The 21,552-nt window shown below is 50.3% G+C and overlaps 1 protein-coding gene across 10 annotated transcripts in view; it reads left to right on the forward strand.

Annotated features, from left to right (window-relative positions):
- The window catches only part of MAP3K14 (mitogen-activated protein kinase kinase kinase 14), a 45,440-nt gene extending 24,283 nt beyond the window's left edge, over nucleotides 1-21,157 (forward strand). For 7 of the 10 annotated variants that reach the window (XM_023553760.2, XM_064270998.1, XM_064271001.1 and 4 more), the window contains 14 exons: nucleotides 704-773; nucleotides 1,992-2,202; nucleotides 2,300-2,914; nucleotides 3,870-4,007; nucleotides 12,133-12,262; nucleotides 12,493-12,624; nucleotides 13,145-13,249; nucleotides 14,527-14,690; nucleotides 15,176-15,326; nucleotides 16,861-17,214; nucleotides 17,389-17,495; nucleotides 17,958-18,102; nucleotides 18,983-19,083; nucleotides 19,462-21,157. In XM_023553760.2, the coding sequence (XP_023409528.1) occupies nucleotides 704-773; nucleotides 1,992-2,202; nucleotides 2,300-2,914; nucleotides 3,870-4,007; nucleotides 12,133-12,262; nucleotides 12,493-12,624; nucleotides 13,145-13,249; nucleotides 14,527-14,690; nucleotides 15,176-15,326; nucleotides 16,861-17,214; nucleotides 17,389-17,495; nucleotides 17,958-18,102; nucleotides 18,983-19,083; nucleotides 19,462-19,626 (2,588 nt within the window). In that variant the 3' untranslated portion in view covers nucleotides 19,627-21,157. The remainder of the gene's footprint in view (nucleotides 1-703; nucleotides 774-1,991; nucleotides 2,203-2,299; nucleotides 2,915-3,869; nucleotides 4,008-12,132; nucleotides 12,263-12,492; nucleotides 12,625-13,144; nucleotides 13,250-14,526; nucleotides 14,691-15,175; nucleotides 15,327-16,860; nucleotides 17,215-17,388; nucleotides 17,496-17,957; nucleotides 18,103-18,982; nucleotides 19,084-19,461) is intronic. The other 3 variants (XM_064271004.1, XM_064271006.1, XM_064271005.1) reach the window with 3 other exon arrangements.
- Nucleotides 21,158-21,552: the final 395 nt, after the last annotated feature.

The raw sequence follows: 21,552 nt of genomic DNA on the forward strand, positions 1-21,552 counted from the left end.
TCCTTCATGGGGTTTTCAGGCTGCGCTCTTTCAGAAGCAGATCACCACGCTTACTTCCGATGTGCCTCTGAGCAGCAGGGGGTTGGCCAGAGGCTTAGCGAGGGCAGTGAGTGCTCAGGACAGTCTCTAAATTTGTACCCTGTCCCCCGCATCAGGCCGTCTATGGGGATGGGGGGTTCGCCGGCCAGCTTCATTTGGCACCCCCTTGGACTTGTGCCTGGAGGCATGTGCCTCCCCTCTCCCCACTACGCTTCTTGGGTTGGGGAGGTTAGTAGTCCAGGGCTTAACCATTTGCACCACTCAGGGACTCCAGAAAACATACAGGTACGTATACAATAAAAAAAAATAGTTTGTATTTATTGAGCTATTACTGTGTGCCAGGCACTGTGTTGAGTGTTTTATGTAGATTATCTTACTCGAGTGTCACAGTAAATGAAGTGAGGTGGTCACCCTTATGGTCGCCATATTACAGGCATGCCCTCTGCTCATGACTGCTGGGCTGGGGAGTGAGGTGAGGATAGTTGGTGAGAGAAGAAGGTGATGGTAGGGAGGTGAGCCACCAGGGGGAGGCGGGCCTGGGCAGTAGGGGGAAGAATGGCACAAGAACATGGCTGTAAAATGTATCTCTCCTAAGTGCTGAATTTCTGTTCTTTCTCTTCTCCCTTCTACTTCTCTATCCAACCCTTTTCCCCCTATTTAAAAGGTGAGAATAGCCAAGAGTTCAGTCCCACCTTTTCAGAACGAATTTTCATCGCTGGGTCGAAACAGTACAGGTAAGCAGGCAAGCTTTGACGGGGAAGGCAGGGAATTGAGGGCAGTGTCCTCCCTCCCCCAGCTGCCTGCCCAGGCTGCTCCCAAGTGACCCCTGGCTGCCTCCTCAGCACCTGTGGTTCAGCTCTTGGAACCAGCCCAGGCTTTCCTGGCTGAGCTGGTCTCTTAGCCAAATAAGCTTTTCAAAAGCTTTTCACAGCTTGTAGATGCTGGTAGACTGACTGCCTCTGGGTCACATCAGCTTGACATTTTATTTTTATTCTCCTCAGAGTCCTTGAGGCACCCCTCGCTCCCCTTCAGTAGGGAGGGTGCTGGGAATAGGAGCTGCTTTTTCACTGGTACGTGACCATGAGTGAAAGCCCCAGAGGTGCCACTTTAACTGCCCTCTGTGGGAAAAACCTGCTGGAGTCTCCTGTGAGGCACACCAAGTAGGGATGAGGGTTGTGGAAATGTAAATTTGAGCAGCTCTGTAGCCCTGTAGAAAAAAGCCAGAGGAGAGGTTCATCTGTTCCCAGTCTCCCCATTCCCCTAAAGATAATTTTTGATAACCGAGAGCTGAACCTAGAAGCAATTCTATCTTCTACGACCAGGCAGACTTTTTTATCATTGGAATTAGGAAACTGCTGTGGAGGAAAAGGTTGTGATGATGGCTGCTTCCTTGAACCAAGAAATGCTCAGTGTTTGATAGAATTCTTGAAGCTACCTCAGATGCCTTTTGGCCTAGGGTAAAGGGTTTCTGACAGACCCACTTCTTTCAGCGGCCTGTAGGCTTCTAGCTGTCCCCAGACCTGGGCTCAGTCCGCTGCCTTTGAGTTTCCTGTGGGGGCGGAAGATGAGGCCATGGAGGGTAGCACCCATGTGAGCAGTGAGAGAACTGTGTGTCTCCCACCACCACCCTCTCTGCGAGAAGAGCTAACCGTATGCCTCATCACGATGGCAATAGCTACTACTTATTGGGGCCAGGCACCGAGGTAGGCCTTTTAAATGAGCTACTTCATTTAAACCTCATCTCCACCTTGCATGACAGAAAATACTCTGCTCATTTTATAAGTGGGAAAACTGAAGTCCCTGGGGGGTTCAGGAGCATTTCCATGTTTGCACACGTAATAACAAAGCTGAGGTTTGACCACAGGTCTGTATGATTCTGATGCCAGTGTCCTGAACCGTTATGTCTTACTGCCTCCTCGTGCTTAAAATGAGTATCTTTCCCTTTTTGGCAGCCAGTCTGATAGTCTTGATCAAATCCCCAACAATGTGGCCCATGCAACTGAGGGCAAAATGGCCCCTGTATGTTGGAAGGGAAAGCGTCGCGGCAAAGCCCGGAAGAAACGGAAGAAGAAGAGCTCAAAGGGCCTGGCTCAGGCGGGAGTGGCCTTAACCAAACCTCTCCCCAGGACCCCCGAGCAGGAGAGCTGCACAGTCCCAGTGCAGGTGAGACCCTGGGCTTATGGGCCTCCAGAGTGTCTCCTTTGAGGAGCAGCCTGTCTTGGCCCTGGCCCTATTCCTAACACTGTATTTTCCCTCACAGGAGGATGAGTCTCCGCTAGGCTCTTCATATGTTAGAAACACACACCAGTTCATCAAGCCTCTGCAGGAGCCCAGCCTTGGTCAACTATGTTTTAAGAAACTCGGGGAGGGCCTACGGCCAGCACTTCCTCGAACAGAATTTCACAAGCTGATCAGCCCCCTGCAATGTCTGAACCATGTGTGGAAACTCCACCACCCCCAAGATGTGGGCCCCCTGCCCCAGCCCACTCACCCCTTCCCCTACAGCAGACTGCCCCATCCCTTCCCATTCCACCCTCTCCAGCCCTGGAACCCTCACCCCCTGGAGTCCTTCCTGAGCAAACTGGCATGTGCAGACAGCCAGCACCCCCTGCCTGGCCCACACCTGGGCAAGCTGGCACATATAGACAGTCAGAAGCCCCTACCTGGCCCACACTGGGAGCCCAGCTGCCCATCACGTGGACCCTGTGAGAAGTTCTCTGTGGAGGAATACCTGGTGCATGCTCTCCAGGGCAGTGTGAGCTCAGGCCAGGCCCACAGCCTGGCCAGCCTGGCCAAAACCTGGTCGGCAACAGGCCCCAGGCTGCGGGGACCCAGCCCCGAAACTGAGGACAGCGAGGGAGTCCTGCTTAATGAGGTAACTGCTCCCCCAGTCTCTCTCTCTCTCTCTCACACACACACACACACACACACACACACACAGGTACCACCAACTCTGGGGCCAAGGGCAGCAGCTGGGAGTCAGGGTGGGACCAACTATTAGTGAAGAGGCATCGCTCCAGACCTGCCAGACTCAGTCTCAAGTTCCCACCCTTTGGAGTTTGCTTTTCTTTATCAAAGTCACTGATATACCTGGCAACAAGTCAAATAGTAAATTGTCACTGATGAAAAGCAGTAGTCTCCCACCTCCAAGCTCACTTGTCAGTTAGTCTTTTTAGCTATTTCTGCTTTTAGTTATTCTGGTTAGTTACCTTATTGTTGCTAAAGAGAGTGTGTGTGTGTGCGTGTGTGTGCACGTGCGCACATGCATATTATATGAATAATACAAATATTGAGAAACAGCTATAACCGTGTATCTGTTCCACTTCAGATATGATCTAATGGCTCCCTGATATAAAAGACGAAGATTTTGTTCATCTTCACTAGCCCACCTTCTTCCCCTTTTCCTTTTGTTCTCTTACTGGTTAACTTTGTGACTTTAAATGATTTGACCAAGTTTAAATTTCTGACTTTTATTCCATCCAATTTTAACATTATCCCTTGACCCCTGCCCATCTTCATTGTTCTCCCCTTTCTTTCTCCTGAGTTACAGTTTTACACTGTCAAGGCTGCTTACAATTCCATCTCTGTCCCACAACCACAAGTCTGGGGAAAAACCATTTCTTCACCATGAGGGTCAGCCACCTCAGGCAGCCCATGAGGCTCTTCTCTGCCTTTGCTCTAGTCCTATAAGCCCGCCTGTGGTTTTGCCTCTCAGAGCCCAGCCTCGGACCCAGTGGTGTCCTTGGTTGTGAGAGCCTTTCTCACTGTAGCTCTTCATCCCTCTGCTGCCTTGGCCACTGAAACTAACCTCTGTCTCTTGCCAACCCCAGAAACTCAAGCCAGTGGATTATGAGTACCGAGAGGAGATCCACTGGGCCACACACCAGCCCCGCCTGGGCAGAGGCTCCTTTGGAGAAGTACACAGGATGGAGGACAAGCAGACTGGCTTCCAGTGTGCCGTCAAAAAGGTATGCACGCCACCACCACCACTGCCCCCGCCCCCCCCCCCCCCCCCCGCCAAAAGAAAAAAAAGCATGCCGGGGCTGAAGAGGGAAGCCAGCAGGGCAGGGTGGGTCTGTCAGAGCTTGGCTATCGCTAGCCCTGGGTTAGCTGGAACTGGAAGGAGCGGTCTCAGTCACATGTCCTGGCCTGGAAGCTGTACTTGGTATGTGTGTACGTGCAAGGGCATATGAAAGGGTACATGCAGCCATCTGCAGACTGAATACAGTCTGGGCCACTCTAAATAAATGCCAGGCCATTAGGGACAAATCAAAACCTGGAAGATGGTTGGATCATTATCGAATTCATGTTGAGCTAAAACCTCTACACCACACAGTGGGGCCACCCCCACCTGGACCAGAAGGTAATGAGAGCAATAGCTTCCCCCTATCAGGTGCCTCCCAGGAGGAGACCTTATACTTTGGGAGTCAGAGCAATCTGGTTTGAGTTGGGCTGTGGGACCTTGGACAGGCATGTGTCTGTGTCCTCGTCTGTAAAGTGGGGATAGCAGCCCTGAGCAGCAGGGCTCATGAGAGGACTGGAAGAGAGAATGTGAGGTGTGAACTGCTCAGCACAGTGCCTGGAACCTGGTAAACACTTCACTGATTTTAGCTACAAATCACTAAACACTATTTGCCATATCAATACATATGTCCTTTGTTCCTCACAATAGACCTCACAATATGAGACGGATATTAAGAGGAAATGAGACTTAGCACAAGATTAAGTAACTGGTCTAGTGGCTGATTCAGGCCCAGGTTAGTCTGACTCTGCAGTTTGTGCTCTGAACCACTCTTCAGGAGAGGTGGGGAGAGAGGCAGGCTCGTGGTCCTGGAATTTTGATTTGTGGCAGGAGGAACAGAACGTCTCTTCCACGCCCACATCTCACTGGTGAGAACTGGGGACTGGAAAGGGGAGCAGGACTTGTCCAAGGCCACATGGGGGCCCTAGAACTGAGTCTCCTGCCTCTGTAAAATCAGACCAGCCAGGCCTGGCGAGAATTGGCAGCAGTGGCAGCAGATCCACACACCTCAACGTTGTCAGCCCTGCTCCCCACTCGGCTGTCTTTTCTCCTCTCCCTGACACTCAGTTCATCGTGATCAGAAGCCATCTTGTCCCTGGCCTAGACTCTTAGCCTCAGAGTTAGCACCCAGGACCTCAGAAGCCAGAAGTCAGAAATATTTCCATGGGCCATTTCCTTGGCTCATTGAGCAGGACAAAATAAACTCTGGACCATGTTTCAAGTGGCTATTCCTTCAGGAGCCAGACCAGGCAGGCCCAGCATGCTCAGGCTCCATGCAGCATGAGCACCACCACCACTGCAGTGGGTGCTTAAGTGGTAAGGATACCAACTGCGATGTGAATAGACCTGGCTTCCCTGGTGCGTACACGGGCCAGGGTGTTCAAGTTGGTGATAGGGTGAGAAAGGGGACTATCCATAGGTATTACCCCAAACTTTAAACATATTGTATCAAATAAGCTAGCTCCACCCCTCACTACCCCCCACTGACAGAAACACGTGCTGAGTTCTTGCCATCATGGGTCATCATCTTCCACTTGGATGCCAAGGCCACGGGCCTGACCTCCTCAGCTGCAGTTCCCCTCCCCAGGCTACCGGAGAAGGCTCAGCTGTCCTCTCCTGAGAGGCGGGCGGGAGGAGGGCGAGAGAGTGTGAAGTGTCCTGGAGATGAACACCCAGTGCTGGGGAGCTTAGTCACTGCACCTCCCAGCTGTTCCCCTGATGAGGCTCTGGGAGTCCCAGGCAACAAGGTAAACAACCCTAATTTAGTAGAAGAGGACAAATACTACTTTTCTCACCTCCCCGAAGCAGTCGGAAAAGCTCCAGCCACAACATGCAGACTGCCCAGCACCAGAGCTGGCCCCTCTCAGAACTTTCCCTTTTTCCCATCCAAGGGCACTCAGTGGGGATGGCTTGTTGGCAGCCCACACAGCCCCTTCTTTCTCTCAACGGGGTGCTAGGGCAGGCAGTGCTTTAGGATTTTCAGCTGGAAGCCCAGATGAGAAATAGTTCCCTGCTAAGGGGGTAGAGCCTCGGAGGTGGGCCAGGGATCAGAGGTCAGGCTGTACAGGGTCAGAGCAAGCTGGAGTCTTAAAAAAAAAAAAACTTGTTATTAGCCTCCTTCTTACAGAGGAAATAAAATGGATAAGAATACTAAAGAAAACAAGAGGGGAGAGTTTCAAGAAGGCCATTCAGTAGAAGGAAGCTGCTTCTGGGCAAGGCAGCTAGGAAGGAGACGATTGCTGACTGCATTTCTGCTTGGGTGTGCTTGCTCCTGAAGGGCCCAGATGGAGAAACTGCACCTGGAAAGGCCTTCAGGGAGGCAGCGTGGCTGATGGTTCAGGAGTCAGGCTTCCCCAACCAAAGCCCCAGCACAGATTCTTTTACCTAGTGATCTGGGACAGGTTACTTGTCCAGGTCTCAGCTTCCTCGTCTGTAAAATGAGGATAATGATAATACCACCTCCTAGGCTATTATAAAATATAAATAACTAATGCTTGTAAAGTGCTTAGAACAGTTAGAATGCTCAATGTTAAGTAGGCATTGATATATTCTCATTAACATCCTCTTCACAGTCCAGCCCCTCACCTTATGGGTGAGGACATTAAAATCCAGAGAGGGGAGGTGGGCTAGACGGGCAGTAGGACCTGGACTAGAAGGCCAGGAGCTTTCTCCCCACCTGACTGCCCTTTCAGCTCACTCTCTCTGAGGCTGGCCCAGACCTCTAAAGAAGCACCTTGTGTTTTGAAGTATTCGCCCCACCCCACTTTGCTCTGGGTGACTGGAGATGTTTTTTAACGTGGTGCAGTGATTAAGAGCCATGGCTGCTTACCAAATGGTTGGCAGTTGGAATCCACCAGCCCCTCCTGGGAAACGTTATGGGGCAGATCTGCTCTGTCCTGTAGGGTTGCTATGAGTGGAATCCACTCGACAGCCACAGGTTTAGTACGCTGTAGAAGACGTACAGATTTCTTTTAAAGGTTAAAGCAAAGGTTGCCAAACGTGTTTGGTTCACAGCCCATAATGTCTCAGCAGTTTTTTCCTGTTGCCTCAGGCCAAAAGAAACACCTAACAGCTCCATTTATCAAGTAGTTAGATCAAATAACATATTTGTCCAAACAATTTAGTAGCCATTTAAAAAATACACATAAATTGAAAGAAAAAGTTGTGTTCCACTCTAAACAACCACAGTTCCTTACTAAGGCTGGGCACTGTTCAGCCCCTCAAGCCTTGAAATCAGATTGGACACCACCACCTCCGTGTCCTGTTCCACATTTTTTTTCCTAAAGTACTTGATTTTTATCACAGCAACCTACAAAAACCCAGCTTCACAAAATATATCATCGAAAGGAACTTAGTGTGATCTAATGTTGAAACTGTGAGCTCATTTGAGCTAGTAGTTTACACAGTGCCCACTGATACCAAGCATCACGTTTCCCTCAAACGTAAAACATCCTGTGAGCCCCTCAGTTCCCTGCAGTACCCTTGGGGTTTCAGCTCACAATCTGGGGACCGTAGGGTTAAAACACACATTTGCTGATACAAGTCCTATTGGTGAATTAGTTCCAACCCAGATTCAGAGGCCCTTTAAAGAGCTGGAAACGCTGACAGTGAAGAGTCAAAGTTCATGTGACTTGATTAACCAAACCAAATATCCTTTAAGTAACCAGAAAAGAGACACTTACCACTGATAGGCAAAAGTTCAAAAGCCCCATGTCAGCAGAGCTGTTTGCCAAGTCCACAGGTCTCCAAACAAAACTCTGCTGAGTCCCAGACAGATTTCTCCCAGACTGGTTTTGGTACCCCTGGCGCCCCCTGGTGCTACTACTCAAAGTTTACACAAGAACCAGCCTCAGCAAGCAGCCTGGAAGAAGGACCTTTCTCTATTATGAAGTCTAAGTGCTTAAAAAGCTTCTCTTATTCAAGTTAGAAGGAGGAAGTGAGGAGCGAGTGCTTCCTGAGCACCCACTGTTTGCCAGGTATGGTACCAGGTATCATCCCTCCAAGTCCTCACGTTACCCAGCAGCAGATACCACCGTCTCCCTGTTCGCACACGGCTGAGGAGAAGTGATCTGCCTTTGGATATGGCTGAGCCAGGACCTCAGCCCAGGATTGTTCATATCCCCCACATGTCTGTCAGTTTGTCGTACTGTGGGGGTTTGTGTGTGACTATGATGCTGGAAGCTATGCCACCGGTATTCAGATACCAGCAGGGTCACCCATGCAGGACACATTTCAGCTGAGCTTCCAAACTAAGACAGACTAGGAAGAAGGACCCGGCAGACTACTTCTGAAAAGCATTAGCCAGTGAAAACCTTAGCAGCGGAACATTGTCTGATATAGTGCTAGAAGATGAGCCCCCCAGGTTGGAAGGCACTCAAAAGATGACTGGGGAAGAACTGCCTCCTCAAAGTAGAGTCAACCTTAATGACGTGGATGGAGTAAAGCTTTTGGGACCTTCATTTGCTGATGTGGCATGACTCAAAATGAGAAGAAACAGCTGCAAACATCCATTAATAGTCGGAACCTGGAATGTACGAAGTATGAACCTAGGAAAATTGGAAATCGTCAAAAATGAAATGGAACACATAAATCGATATCCTAGGCATTAGTGAGCTGAAGTGGACTGGTATTGGCCATGTTGAATCGGACAATCGTATAGTCTACTGTGCTGGGAGTGACAATTCGAAGAGGAATGGTGTTGCATTCATCGTCAAAAAGAACATTTCAAGATCTATGCTGAAGTACAACGCTGTCAGTGATAGGATAATATCCATACGCCTACAAGGAAGACCAGTTAATACAACTATTATTCAAATTTACACACCAACCACTAGGGCCAAGTATGAAGAAACAAGATTTTTATCAGCTGCTGCAGTCTGAAATTGATTGAACATGCAGTCGAGATGCATTGATAATTACTGGCGATTGGAATGCGAAAGTTGGAAACAAAGAAGAAGGATCAGTAGTTGGAAACTATGGCTTTGGTGATAGAAACAATGCTGGAGATCAAATGATAGAATTTTGCAAGACCAACGACTTCTTCATTGCAAATACCTTCTTTCACCCACATAAACGGCGACTATACACATGGACCTCGCCAGATGGAACACACAGAAATCAAATTGACTACATCTGTGGAAAGAGACGATGGAAAAGCTCAATATCATCAGTCAGAACAAGGCCAGGGGCCGACTGTGGAACAGACCATAAATTGCTCATATGCAAGTTCAAGCTGAAACTGAAGAAAATCGGGGCAAGTCCACGAGAGCCAAAATATGACCTTGACTATATCCCACCTGAATTTAGAGAACATCTCAAGAATAGATTTGACGCATTGAATGCTAGTGACCAAAGACCAGACGAGTTAATGGAATGACATCAAGGACATCATCCATGAAGAAAGCAAGAGGTCACTGAAAAGACAGGAAAGAAAGAAAAGACCAAGGTGGATGTCAAAGGAGACTCTGAAACTTGCTCTTGAGCGTCGAGCAGCTAAAGCAAAAGGGAGAATTCATGAAGTAAAAGAACTGAACAGAAGATTTCAAAGGGCCTCTCGAGAAGACAAAGTATATTAATGACATGTGCAAAGAGCTGGAGATGGAAAACCAAAAGGGAAGAACACGCTCGGCGTTTCTCAAGCTGAAAGAACTGAAGAAAAAATTCAAGCCTCAAGTTGCAATAGTGAAGGATTCCATGGGGAAAATATTAAATGATGCAGGAAGCATCAAAAGAAGATGGAAGGGATACACAGAGTCATAATACCAAAAAGAACTAGTTGATATTCAACCATTTCAAGAGGTGGCATTTGATCAGGAACCGATGGTACTGAAGGAAGAAGTCCAAGCTGCTCTGAAGGCATTGGTGAAAAACAAGGCTCCAGGAATTGATGGACTATCAATTGAGATGTTTCAACAAACAGATGCAGCACTGGAGGTACTCACTCATCTATGCCAAGAAATATGGAAGACAGCTTCCTGGCCAACTGATTGGAAGAGATCCATATTTATGCCTATTCCCAAGAAAGGTGATCCAACCAAATGTGGAAATTATAGGACAATATCATTAATATCACATGCAAGCAGAATTCTGCTGAAGATCATTCAAAAACGGCTGCAGCAGTGTATCGACAGGGAACTGCCAGAAATTCAGGGCGGTTTCAGAAGAGGATGTGGAACCAGGGATATCGTTGCTGATGTCAGATGGATCCTGGCTGAAAGCAGAGAATACCAGAAGGATGTTTACCTGTGTTTTATTGATTATGCAAAGGCATTTGACTGTGTGGATCATAACAAACTATGGATAACACTGCGAAGAGTGGGAATTGCAGAACACTTAATTGTGCTCATGAGGAACTTTTACATAGATCAAGAGGCAGTTGTTCGGACAGAACAAGGGAATACTGATTGGTTTAAAGTCAGGAAAGGTGTGCACCAGGGTTGTATTCTTTCACCATACCTATTTAATCTGTATGCCGAACAAATAATACGAGAAGACTATATGAAGAAGAATGGGGCATCAAGATTGGAGGAAGACTTGTTAACAACCTGCATTGTGCAGATGACACAACCTTGCTTGCTGAAAGTGAAGAGGACTTGAATCTCTTACTAATGAAGATCAAAGACCACAGCCTTCAGTATGGATTACACCTCAACGTAAAGAAAACAAAAATCCTCACAACTGGACCAATGAGCAACATCATGATAAACGGAGAAAAGATTGAAGTTGTCAAGGGTTTCATTTTACTTGGATCCACAATCAACAGCCATGGAAGCAGCAGTCAAGAAATCAGAAGACGCATTGCATTGGGTAAAGCTGCTACAAAAGACCTCTTCAAGGTGTTGAAGAGCAAAGATGTCACCCTGAAGACTAAGGTGCGCCTGACCCAAGCCATGCTATTTTCAATCGCATCATATGCATGTGAAAGCTGGACAGTGAATAAGGGGGACTGAAGAAGAGTTGACGCCTTTGAATTGTGGTGTTGGTGAAGAATATTGAATATACCGTGGACTGCCAAAAGAACGAACAAATCTGTCCTAGAAGAAGTACAACCAGAATGCTCCTTAGAAGCAAGGATGGCGAGACTGCATCTTACATACTTTGGACATCTTGTCAGGAGGGATCAGTCCCTGGAGAAGGACATCATGCTTGGCAGAGTACAGAGTCAGCGGAAAAGAGGAAGACCCTCAACGAGGTGGATTGACACAGTGGCTGCAACAATGAGCTCAAGCATAACAACAATTGTAAGGATGGCGCAGGACCGGGCAGTGTTTTGTTCTGTTGTGCATAGGGTCGCTATGAGTCGGAATCGACTCGACGGCACCTAACAACAGCAACAACAAGGCTGGTTCTTCCCACCATGCCAAGCTGCCACTCCCTCCAGAAAGGAGTGAATGACCTTTCCAGGCCTACATTCTGCAGCCATCACTTCCCCTGATGCCTCCTATGTGTCCAAATGCTGGGGAAACAGCTGCAAACAGAACAAACATCAACACTGCCCCGCCTGCAGAGTTGAGTCCTCTGAGAAAGAGACAATTATAAATGAGTTAAGAAAAATTCTGAGAAGGGTGCTGAGGATTCCGTCCAGAGGATCCTGAGACAGAATCTTAGCAGCATCAGCTCTAGCTTCAGATAAGTCAGAAACCCAGATTCTGAAGAGTAGACATGGATGTTGATAAACAAAAGGTCTCATGTACCAGAAATTTCCCAGACATTGGGCTGGGAGTAAAAATGTCTTGTTTGGCAGATTTGAGGGTGCGCAGCCTGCCAAGAGCCTGGACAATGACTAGTTTTTGTATGAACAATTTCATACATGGTCAGCACTCCCGAACTTCAGTAAAATACAAGAAGCTGTACGTGACACCAAGGACACACAGCGCATAGTTCAGTCCCTGAAGGTTCTGCAGGCCTACCGGGGCTGCCTGGCCTCCAAATCGTCACTGGGAACATCAGCAGTCTGTACGTGGATCCCGGAGATGACTGGATAGCAGTTACCAGATTCCATTCTGGCAGGATGCTAGAGGAACCAGGCTGTCTCCTTCACCCCTTACTCAGCCACCTCTGGGTCTTTTCAGGTGCGAATTGAAGTGTTTCGGGCAGAGGAGTTGGTGGCATGTGCAGGATTGACCTCGCCCAGAATTGTCCCTTTGTATGGTGCTGTGAAGGAAGGTCCTTGGGTCAGCATCTTCATGGAACTGCTGGAAGGTAAGACACCAAGTCCCACTTCTTTCTCCCTCGAAATTTAGGGCCAAGGGTTTCCCCCAAGTTTTGCCCAGTATCGATCTTTACCCATTTAATCAATCCATTTTAACCTCTCAACCCTATGACATCTGCAGGAAAGGCCTGCTTTTCTACTACCTGCCCTTTGCTCTTGCCCTTGGCTTGCTCGGAGGCCTGGGAAAACCCCTTGTAAAGACTGGCCATTGGTCTCCTAGGTGGCTCTCTAGGCCAGCTCGTAAAGCAGGAGGGATGTCTGCCGGAGGACCGGGCCCTGTACTACCTGGGCCAGGCCTTAGAGGGGCTGGAATACCTACACACACGAAGGATTCTGCATGGAGATGTCAAAGGTGAGGCCCAGGCCCCCGTGGCCCTGGTCTGAAGTGGGCTCTCCCCTCACCCCATCCTGTCTTCTGACTTCCTCCCAGTTCTGGGCCTGCCTGGTCATCTCCAGTGGCAGGGCCTGAATCATGCTGACAGGTTGTGGGAGGGATAAGGATGTTCTCCAGGCCCTCAGTCAGGCACTGTAGTTTCAAGTGGTAGTCCCCACAGAGAACTGAAGACTACGACCCTACGTACTGGTGACCACTGGGAGAGGGTGGGGGCAGCAGAGCTGAGTGGTAGTGACCCAGAAGTGAACTCTGTTCCTGTTCCCTCATCCTCAGAGATCCAGCCTGCTGCCTACCTCTAGCCTAAGCTGATACCCTCCTCCCATCTTCCATGACTAATGAAACTAAGCAGACGCGGCAGCTGCCCTGTAGGATCAGCCAGAAAATGACCTCACTGGAGGTTCAGGCCAAGCCGAGCCAGGGTGGGCTGGGATACGACATGACTCACCTGTTCCTCTTCCTCCCCGGGGCGGGCTGGCAGCTGACAATGTGCTCCTGTCCAGCGATGGGAGCCGCGCAGCCCTCTGCGACTTTGGCCATGCTGTGTGCCTTCAACCTGATGGCCTGGGGAAGTCCTTGCTCACAGGTAAGGCCTCCAGACTGCCCCTCCCCACCATGCTAATAGCAGTAGCCTTTACTAAGCATTAGCTGTGGGCCTTCCCCTGGGCTTTCTGTAATGGGAATAAGAGATGTGAGCACTTTATATCCACTGATATATACCTAAGTCCCACAACAACCCTGGGTCATTATAAGGCTTTTGTTGTTAAATAACGTGTGTCAAGTGCTCATTTCTGATGTTCCCATTATACAGAGAAGGGAGCAGAAAGGCTGGGGGCCTTGCCTCAGGTCCCAGGCCTCCTTCGTTGGAGCCCCCATGACTCTATCACTCTTGTCTGGCCTCTCTGGTAGAGCTGTGCTCCTGGGCTGCGACCCTAGCTCTCCATGTGTGAGAACACAGTTAACTGGAAGCACAGTGGGACCAACGGGCCTGGGCTCTGTAGCTGGGGAAGCACCTATTTTTAACTATATTTTTCTGATTATTAAAATAATTCAACGCCAGACATTTGGCAAGTACAGAGTTAAGTGGTATAAAAGAAGAGGGGGGAAAAAAAAAGAATTCTTACCATTTCTAATCGTGAATATACTGGATAATTCCTTCCAAGTTTTTTTTTTTTTTTTTTCCTTTGTGTGTAGTTAAGGCCGCTATAATACAATTTTGTGCCCTCCCGTTTTCACTTACAGCATTAAGCATAAAATGATTTCATTTTGACCGGAGGAAAAACAGCCTTTTGAGTGACTGTGATTCTTTGTCATTTAAGGACTGTGTTGGTAATTCCGAAGCTGTAAATTGACCATGGACACCTCACCTCCATGTTCAGATAACTTCAGTGGGGTTTTTTCTTAAAAAATAAAAGCTTTTCCTTGTAGAAAGTAGAGCTAAGCAAAAATAAAAAATCCATTATCACCAGAAAAAAACTGTTGTTAATAGCCAGTACTGATCTTTCCAGTCTTTTATGCATATAAGTTTTCTACAGTTGGATTTCTCTTACTTCTAATATTTCAGGAACATCATGCCGTTAGTTAGTCTTCTCCTTGATTTTTAATCTCCAGCCCCCTCCTCGTTTTTAAAAGGCACTTGAAGGCTTTGGCCCATGTTCTAGATGATGTGTCCTTTGTCGCGGTCCCAGCAGAATCCCCGACTGAGCTCCTCCCCAGAGTGACCCAGGGGCTTTGTCTCTTCATCTGAAGTACTTTACCAGGGAAATTCACAGTCTCCCAGGAACTGATTGATGCAGTCACTGCCCAGGCTCTTGCCCAGCAGAATTCACTATTGACTTTTCTGTCTTGCCCTTGCCTTCTCAGGGGACTACATCCCCGGCACTGAGACCCACATGGCTCCAGAGGTGGTGACAGGCAAGCCCTGTGACGCCAAGGTGGACGTCTGGAGCAGCTGCTGCATGATGCTGCACATGCTCAATGGCTGCCACCCGTGGACTCAGTACTTCCGAGGGCCACTCTGCCTCAAGGTCAGTGACAGCACTGGGGAAGGCCAGTAGGCCATGGGCCGGGGCTGCGGGTGCAAGGTGGCCTCCCGTTTTGACTGCTCTTCAGTGGCAGATGTCAGCAGGGAACAGGGGGAGGCCTCAGCAGAAACACAGGTCCTGACAAAAATGCTTGCTACCCAGGTCTGAGGGCACAAGGAGATATCCCAGGTGAGGGCCGCACTGAGTTCGTGGCGAGTCAGAGCTCTCCTCTCTCCGGATCCTGGGCCACTGTCACCCGCCTCCTGATAGGCCGGGCCTGGAGGACATGGGCCTCTTGCTCCCTAACCCTGGCTGGTCCTACCTGACCCTTTTTCCCTTTTCTAGGAGAAGTCCCAGCCTTTACTCTACCCCAGGCCTCTCCATTCCTGATGACAGGCCTATTCAGCACAGTGTGGGGCAGGAACAGAAAGGCTGGGTGCTGGGAAAAGAGGGTCACAGGCCTCATTGTGTTGTGTTTTGACCCTCAGATTGCCAGTGAGCCCCCACCTGTGAGGGAGATCCCACCTTCCTGTGCACCTCTCACTGCCCAGGCCATCCAAGAGGGGCTGAGAAAGGAGCCCATCCACAGAGCGTCCGCGGTGGAGCTGGGGGTCAAGGTCAGCCTGGCACTGCAGCAAGGTAAGAGCCTGCGCTGCTGCAGCTCCCCCTGGCGGGGCTGAGAGCCACAGGCAAAGCAAAGAGGCAGGCAGTGTAGTGGGCACAAGTGAGGTGCTCACCTCAGGGAGCCTGAGTTACCCATCTAGAGTGTGGGCAGGATACCAACCTCAGGAATGTTAGACAGACTGAAGTGATGTGAGTAAAACTGCTTTATGCTGTGCCTTGTTGTAAAAGGGAAGACTCGAGAGATGGGAGGAAAAGGGTTACCACATACAACCCACTGCCGTCGAGTTGATTCCGACTCACAGCAACCCTATAGGACAGAGTACAACTGCCCCATAGGGTTTCCAAGGCTGTAAATCTACCAAACTGCCACATCTTTCTCCCACAGAGCAGCTGGTGGTTTTGAACCACTGACCTTTTCGATTAACAGCATTAACCACTGTGTCACCAGCTCCCCATACCACATATAAAGAAGGGCTCAAACTCACTAGTAACCAGAGAATGCACAGTAAAACCAGGTGTCTACTTTACAGCCCTTTGCCTGGGAAAATCAGAAAGTTGGTAGAGCCATGCGTTGGTGGGGAATGGAACCCTGAGCACTGCTGAGGCTGTGGACAAAGCTACAGCCCCCTCGAGGGCGTCCCGCAGCGCTCAGGCAGACATCTGCAGGCCTCCACTCCTGGTTGCACTTCCCACACAGATCCACCAGGGGACACGTCTGAGGACCTGCACTGTGGGAGGGGAGCTGGGTGCAGTCCCCCTTCCCTCACTGGAAGAGTGAAGAGGTAAAAGGTGGGGATGCACAGGGAGCGCCAGGCAGCAGTTAAAGCAACAGATTAGATGTTAACAGAGCAGCACGGATGGAGCCTATAACCACGGTGCTGCATGCAGAGAGAAACCAAACAGAATGAGACATAGAACACAGTGCCTTGTTTGTAAGTTAAAAATTGATTGATAAAAACCACACACGTTTTGCAGTAATATTATAATAGTAATAATAATAAAGTGACACGTTAAACATACTAGAACGTCACCTGGGGAATGGGCAGGGAAAAGAGTGGCATTGGGAATTTAAAGGAAACAAAACAGGAAGAGGCCTTGCACAGCCTCCCACCCTTAAAATGGATGTAGTTATAATTATGAGGGTGGCCTCAGCACTGTCCCGACTCCAGAAAAATGGTGCCCTCAGGAAGCACAGACCCTGGAGAGGGGGTGGTGAGGGCAATGGAGGATCTTCTCTTTGCTATAACAAAGTCCTTCTCTGGAGCCAGTTCTGTAGTTTTTCAATTTGCTACTGTTAAACCTGAAGGGAAATGGAATAAGAGACAAATACAGTCCTGTTCCCATTTTATGAGGCCATCTTACCTAAGAGGCCCCCTCTGGAGACTACCACTGCCCTCCTAAGTGGTCTCCCTGACAAGGCCCAGCAAGAATCCTCTCACGTGGCTCAGGTGTGGCCCACCTCTGCTCAAGAAAGGTATCCTGACATGGCTGAAGCCATCTGTGTCCTGACATGCTTCTACCTCTCCGCTTATGTTCTCTTGTTTTGTAGTGGGAGGTCTGAAGAGCCCTTGGAGGGGAGAATATAAAGAACCAAGACATCTGCCACCAAACCAAGCAAACTATCACCAGGCCCTACACACCCAGCCAAGGGAGCTCTCTCTAGGGACCCCAGGACCCCAGCCAGCTGAGAGCACAGCAGACGGGGCTCCTAAGCTCCAGCCTCCTTTACCACCAGAACCCCCAGAGCGGAACAAGTCTCCAACCCTGAACTTGAGCAAGGAGGAGTCTGGGACATGGGAACCTTTGCCTCTGTCCTCCCTGGACCCAGCCCCTGCCAAAAGCCCAAGCTCACCGGAGCGCAGAGCAACCTTCCCCGAGCAAGAACTGCAGCAGCTGGAAATAGGTATGGGCGGCCATGGCCCTCAGGCCCCTGCATCCCTGAGCACTGGCCCTGGGCTTCCCACCAAGGCCGGTGTTTCCTCCTCTATATCCAGCGTGGTTTTCTTCCAGAAAGAACCCTGACTGTAAAGTCAGGCCCTTCCCAGCCTTCATAGCTGTCTTCCACTTTTCCCTGCAGAATTATTTCTGAACAGCCTGTCCCAGCCATTCTCTCTGGAGGAGCAGGAACAGATCCTGTCGTGCCTCAGCATCGACAGCCTCTCCCTGTCAGAGGACAGTGAGAAGGTGAGTCAGCATGGGCCAGGAGCTGTCACTCCAGGGGCATAGTTCTCCTGGTTCTGGCACAGAGCAGGTGGCTTTGTGTCCAGCTGGTGAATGGACAGTGTGCAAGAAGTGGGTACAGGGAAGGTGAGGGAGCCTTCCTTCTGGAAAGGGTCCTGCGGAGGGAGGGCCATGGTTATTCAGGATGAGGTAATCTCTCAAGAGGGATTAGGAAATGGGTTTACCTACTGGGGATAGCATGGAGGTAGGCTTTGGTCCCCACAGAAATACTTCTTTTCTATCTCCAGCTTAGGGGCCCCCCATGAGCTCAGCCTCTGCTTAGCCTCAAAAATGCCCAGCAGAGCTGTGTTCCAGCCTAGGACATGAACAGCTCCTCTCCCCAGGGGAGGGCTCCTTTGCCTTAAATGAGACCAAGGCCAATGATGGTTCCAAGGCCTGAGTCTGTGTCCACCCTTGTTGTTTCAGAACCCATCAAAGGCCTCTCAGAGCTCACGGGACACCCTGAGTTCCGGCGTGCACTCGTGGAGCAGCCAGGCAGAGGCTCGCAGCTCCAGTTGGAACATGGTGCTGGCCCGGGGCCGGCCCACAGACACACCAAGCTATTTCAATGGTACGATCCCACAATCATCTGCTCAGCAACCCCCATAGCGGCTGATCTGCTTGGGACTAGGAACTCTTTGAGGGGCCGTGGCACCCAGATCTTGAGGTGCCTGGCTAGTCATTTGGCTTCAGAGCAAAGGCCCTGATTGCCCAAGAGCCTTTGTTGGTGGGGCAGTGGAGAACCAGAATCCCCTCATTGGCTGGTGATGGAGTCCCAGAGGCCCCCTGGCTTGGGAAGGAGAGAAGTCTCTTCTGGCCTAGAGTCAAGAAACTGACCAACTAGCATCTTCTGAAGAGAAAGGGAAGGATAGGAGGCCCTGGGTAGTTCAGTCAAGAACTCAGCTACAAGTTTGTTGAGGCCATAAGTTAGATGTCTTGGAATCCTCCTCTGGGATTTGAGGTCAGCATATGAGAAAGACAACATATAGTATCTTAGTTTCAAGCTTGGCTGCACAGATCATAGTGTGATTTTGAGAGAACAAGGGCTGGGTTTGCCTGGCCCACCTCAGGGCTGGTGTGACTCATGACATGAAGCCCCGTGGCCTGGCCAGAGCCACTCTAGCTCAAAGAACATTGCAGTCTGAGTTGTCACAATCTAATTTCAGAATTTCTGTTTTCAGTTCCTTTTTTACTTATGTCCAATTTGGAATATTACTTCCGCATAAGAGCCAACCTCAGCTTTTTGCCATGTGCAGGCCAAATTCTAGGGGTTGGCAGAAAACCGTGAGGAAGAGCTAGCAGGTGTATAACGTTAGGGTCACTTGCAACCTAAATGTCATCTCTGCAGCTTCATCTCAGCCAGACCTGCTTCCCTCTACGTAGGACAGAGGGATTTTTTAATAAAAGGTTCCTCAGGGCGCCAATCTCCTGACTATCATCTTGCCTTCTAGGTGTGAAAGTCCAAATACAGTCCCTCAATGGCGAACATCTGCATATCCGGGAGTTCCACCGTGTCAAGGTGGGAGACATCGCAACTGGCATCAGCAGTCAGGTAAGGGGACAGGTACCTGCTTAGGGGCAGAGGCCTCAAAGCCAGTGTGCCTGGCCCAGCCCTCTGGGAGGAAGGCTTTTGAGTAAGTAGAAATGGCACCCTGTGGAATAGTTGGACATGGTCTCAGATGTGCACCAGGGCTGGGGGCTCAGGACACGACTGGCAGTGGTGACTGAGGGTCCTCTGGACCCTCTCTGGAGCCAGGCAAATTCTCCAAGTACTCTAGAATGAAAGGCAGGTAATGCCCTCAGGGCTGCCTGCTTGGCTGGAGGGAGATATGCCTCCCAGCATGGTAGGGGACCATCAGCTTTATGCTTCTGGGTGGCTTCTGAGCCCCATACCAGCTTTCTCAGACCCCGTGGTTTACTCCACCTCCAGATCCCGGCTACAGCCTTCAGCTTGGTGACCAAGGATGGGCAGCCCGTGCGCTATGACATGGAAGTGCCAGACTCAGGCATCGATCTGCAGTGCACCCTGGCCCCTGATGGCAACTTCACCTGGAGCTGGAGAGTCAAGCACGGCCAACTGGAGAACAGGCCCTAGCCGTGCCCTTCCACCACCAGCTCTGCTCTGCCGAAACAGCCTTCCTTCATGGTGGCTAGATACTGCCCTTGAGACACAGGCTCAGCCTACTCCCAGGGACCTTCTGTCCCCTGGGTCAGCGGTGGGACCAGGGGCTGGCAGCAGCAAAGCAGGACTAGCAAACACCACCCAGGATTTCCCACCTGAGTCCTGCCTGAGCCTGCCAAGAGAACACTGCCCACGTGAGGAAGAGGAGGAAAGCATGAGGCCTCTTCACTCCAGGAGTAAAGAGGGTCTTCTCTACCCTCAGCCCTAACAAGCTAGCCTGGCATGTTTGGATCAGTGAGCACTTGCTGGCAGTCAGGGGAGAGTAGCTTCTGGCCTTGGTCGGGGGGTAGGTGAGCCCCTTTTGTCCTCAGCCTTCGGGCAGGTGTGAGGGTGTCAGTGTCTGAGATCCCACACCCAGGTCCAGTACAGGCCCTTGGGTTAATGGTTGAGGGGGCCTCTGTCCCTTCACCTGGCCTTTCCTGGCCGTCTAACCCACTCTTAGATCTAGAACTGTTCAGATGAAGTCAGGAAGGAAGGAATTCCTGGGAGCTTCCACCACACTTCAGGTTGTTGCAGCACAGGTCCAGTTGTTGAACTTGGGTTCAACCAAGAACCAAAGAAGGTATTTAAGTGGATGGTTCTTGGTCCCCAAGCACGTGCCCTTTGCTGCTGGCCAGCACTTTGCCCAGAACAACAGACCATTCTGGCATCCAGAGCCCCCACGGCAGACCAGCACTGCCCCTGACTAGCTGCACACAGTTCCCTCATCTGTAAAAATGAAGGGTGGACACGAGACCCACTTGACCGGAATGGTCTGAGGATGGGGCATGATAGATGCAAAAGAAAGCAGCAGACAGTGGCACCATTGTTGCCGGGGTCACGGCTTTGACACCCAGTACGCCATCTTCCCCAAGGATGTGGCCAGGGCCTCACACTCGCACTGACCCTGCCCTGCCCCTGCCCACAGGGGCACTGCCAGCTGCACTTTGCACTCTGATAACCTCAAAGCACTTTCATGGCCGCCCTCCAGGAGGGCAGGTCAGTGGCTCTGCTTGAGCACAGGTAATGACGTGGCCCCCAGTGGGCCAGGTGACAGGGTGAAGGGACTCAAGTCTTGACCTGTCTACACTCATGTGACTCGTAAAACTTCTTCCAGATTTCTCTAAGATGAGCTCCCCTCCCCACTGTCCCAGCCCAGGGGTGTTGATCAGGACGCATGTAGCATTAATCAACTGTGAATCATTGTGGTTAAGGGGCCTGCTAGCCCCAGCCTTCTGGGGTCATGGGGGGTCCCTTGAAACACCTCCTTGGGGAATAGCACCTTATCAAGTTTCAGAAAGCTTGTCCCGACTCTTGCCAAGGTGATGTTTGTCCAGTCATTCACATGGAGCCATACTGTTACCCAAGGAGAGACCCCCAACCCCCAACACATGAAGAACTGCAGCCTTGGTACTGCAGAGTCTAGGTTGTAGACTGTAAGCAATAAATTTTCAGAGGACGACAATTGTTCTGTAGGCCATAGGTGTCCTCACTCTTACCTGCTGCTTGCTGAACTCCTAATCCTAACCACTGCCTCTCTGGCCTTTTTGGAGGGGTCTTTTCCAGCTGGCCCCTTGTCTGGGGCAAGGACTGTTTTCAGTCCTTGAGTTGGCCTGCTTCCCCACCATCCCTGTCCCCTCTGGGCTTTCTAATCAGACCAGTTGGGTAAGATACCCCATCCAGTGGCAGCGGGGAAGTCCCTGGCCAAACGCTGCCAGGCCACAGGAGAGGAGTAGGGGATGGGCACTGACCACATACCCAGAACAGACTGTGCCACCCCTCCCAGCTGCTTCCTAAGCAGGACTGCATGCCACCAAGGATGACTTTCAGGAGTGGGTGCCTTGGTCAGGTTCAGGGCCT

This window comes from Loxodonta africana, chromosome 18 (genome assembly GCF_030014295.1).
Source record: "Loxodonta africana isolate mLoxAfr1 chromosome 18, mLoxAfr1.hap2, whole genome shotgun sequence".
NCBI lineage: Eukaryota > Metazoa > Chordata > Mammalia > Proboscidea > Elephantidae > Loxodonta > Loxodonta africana.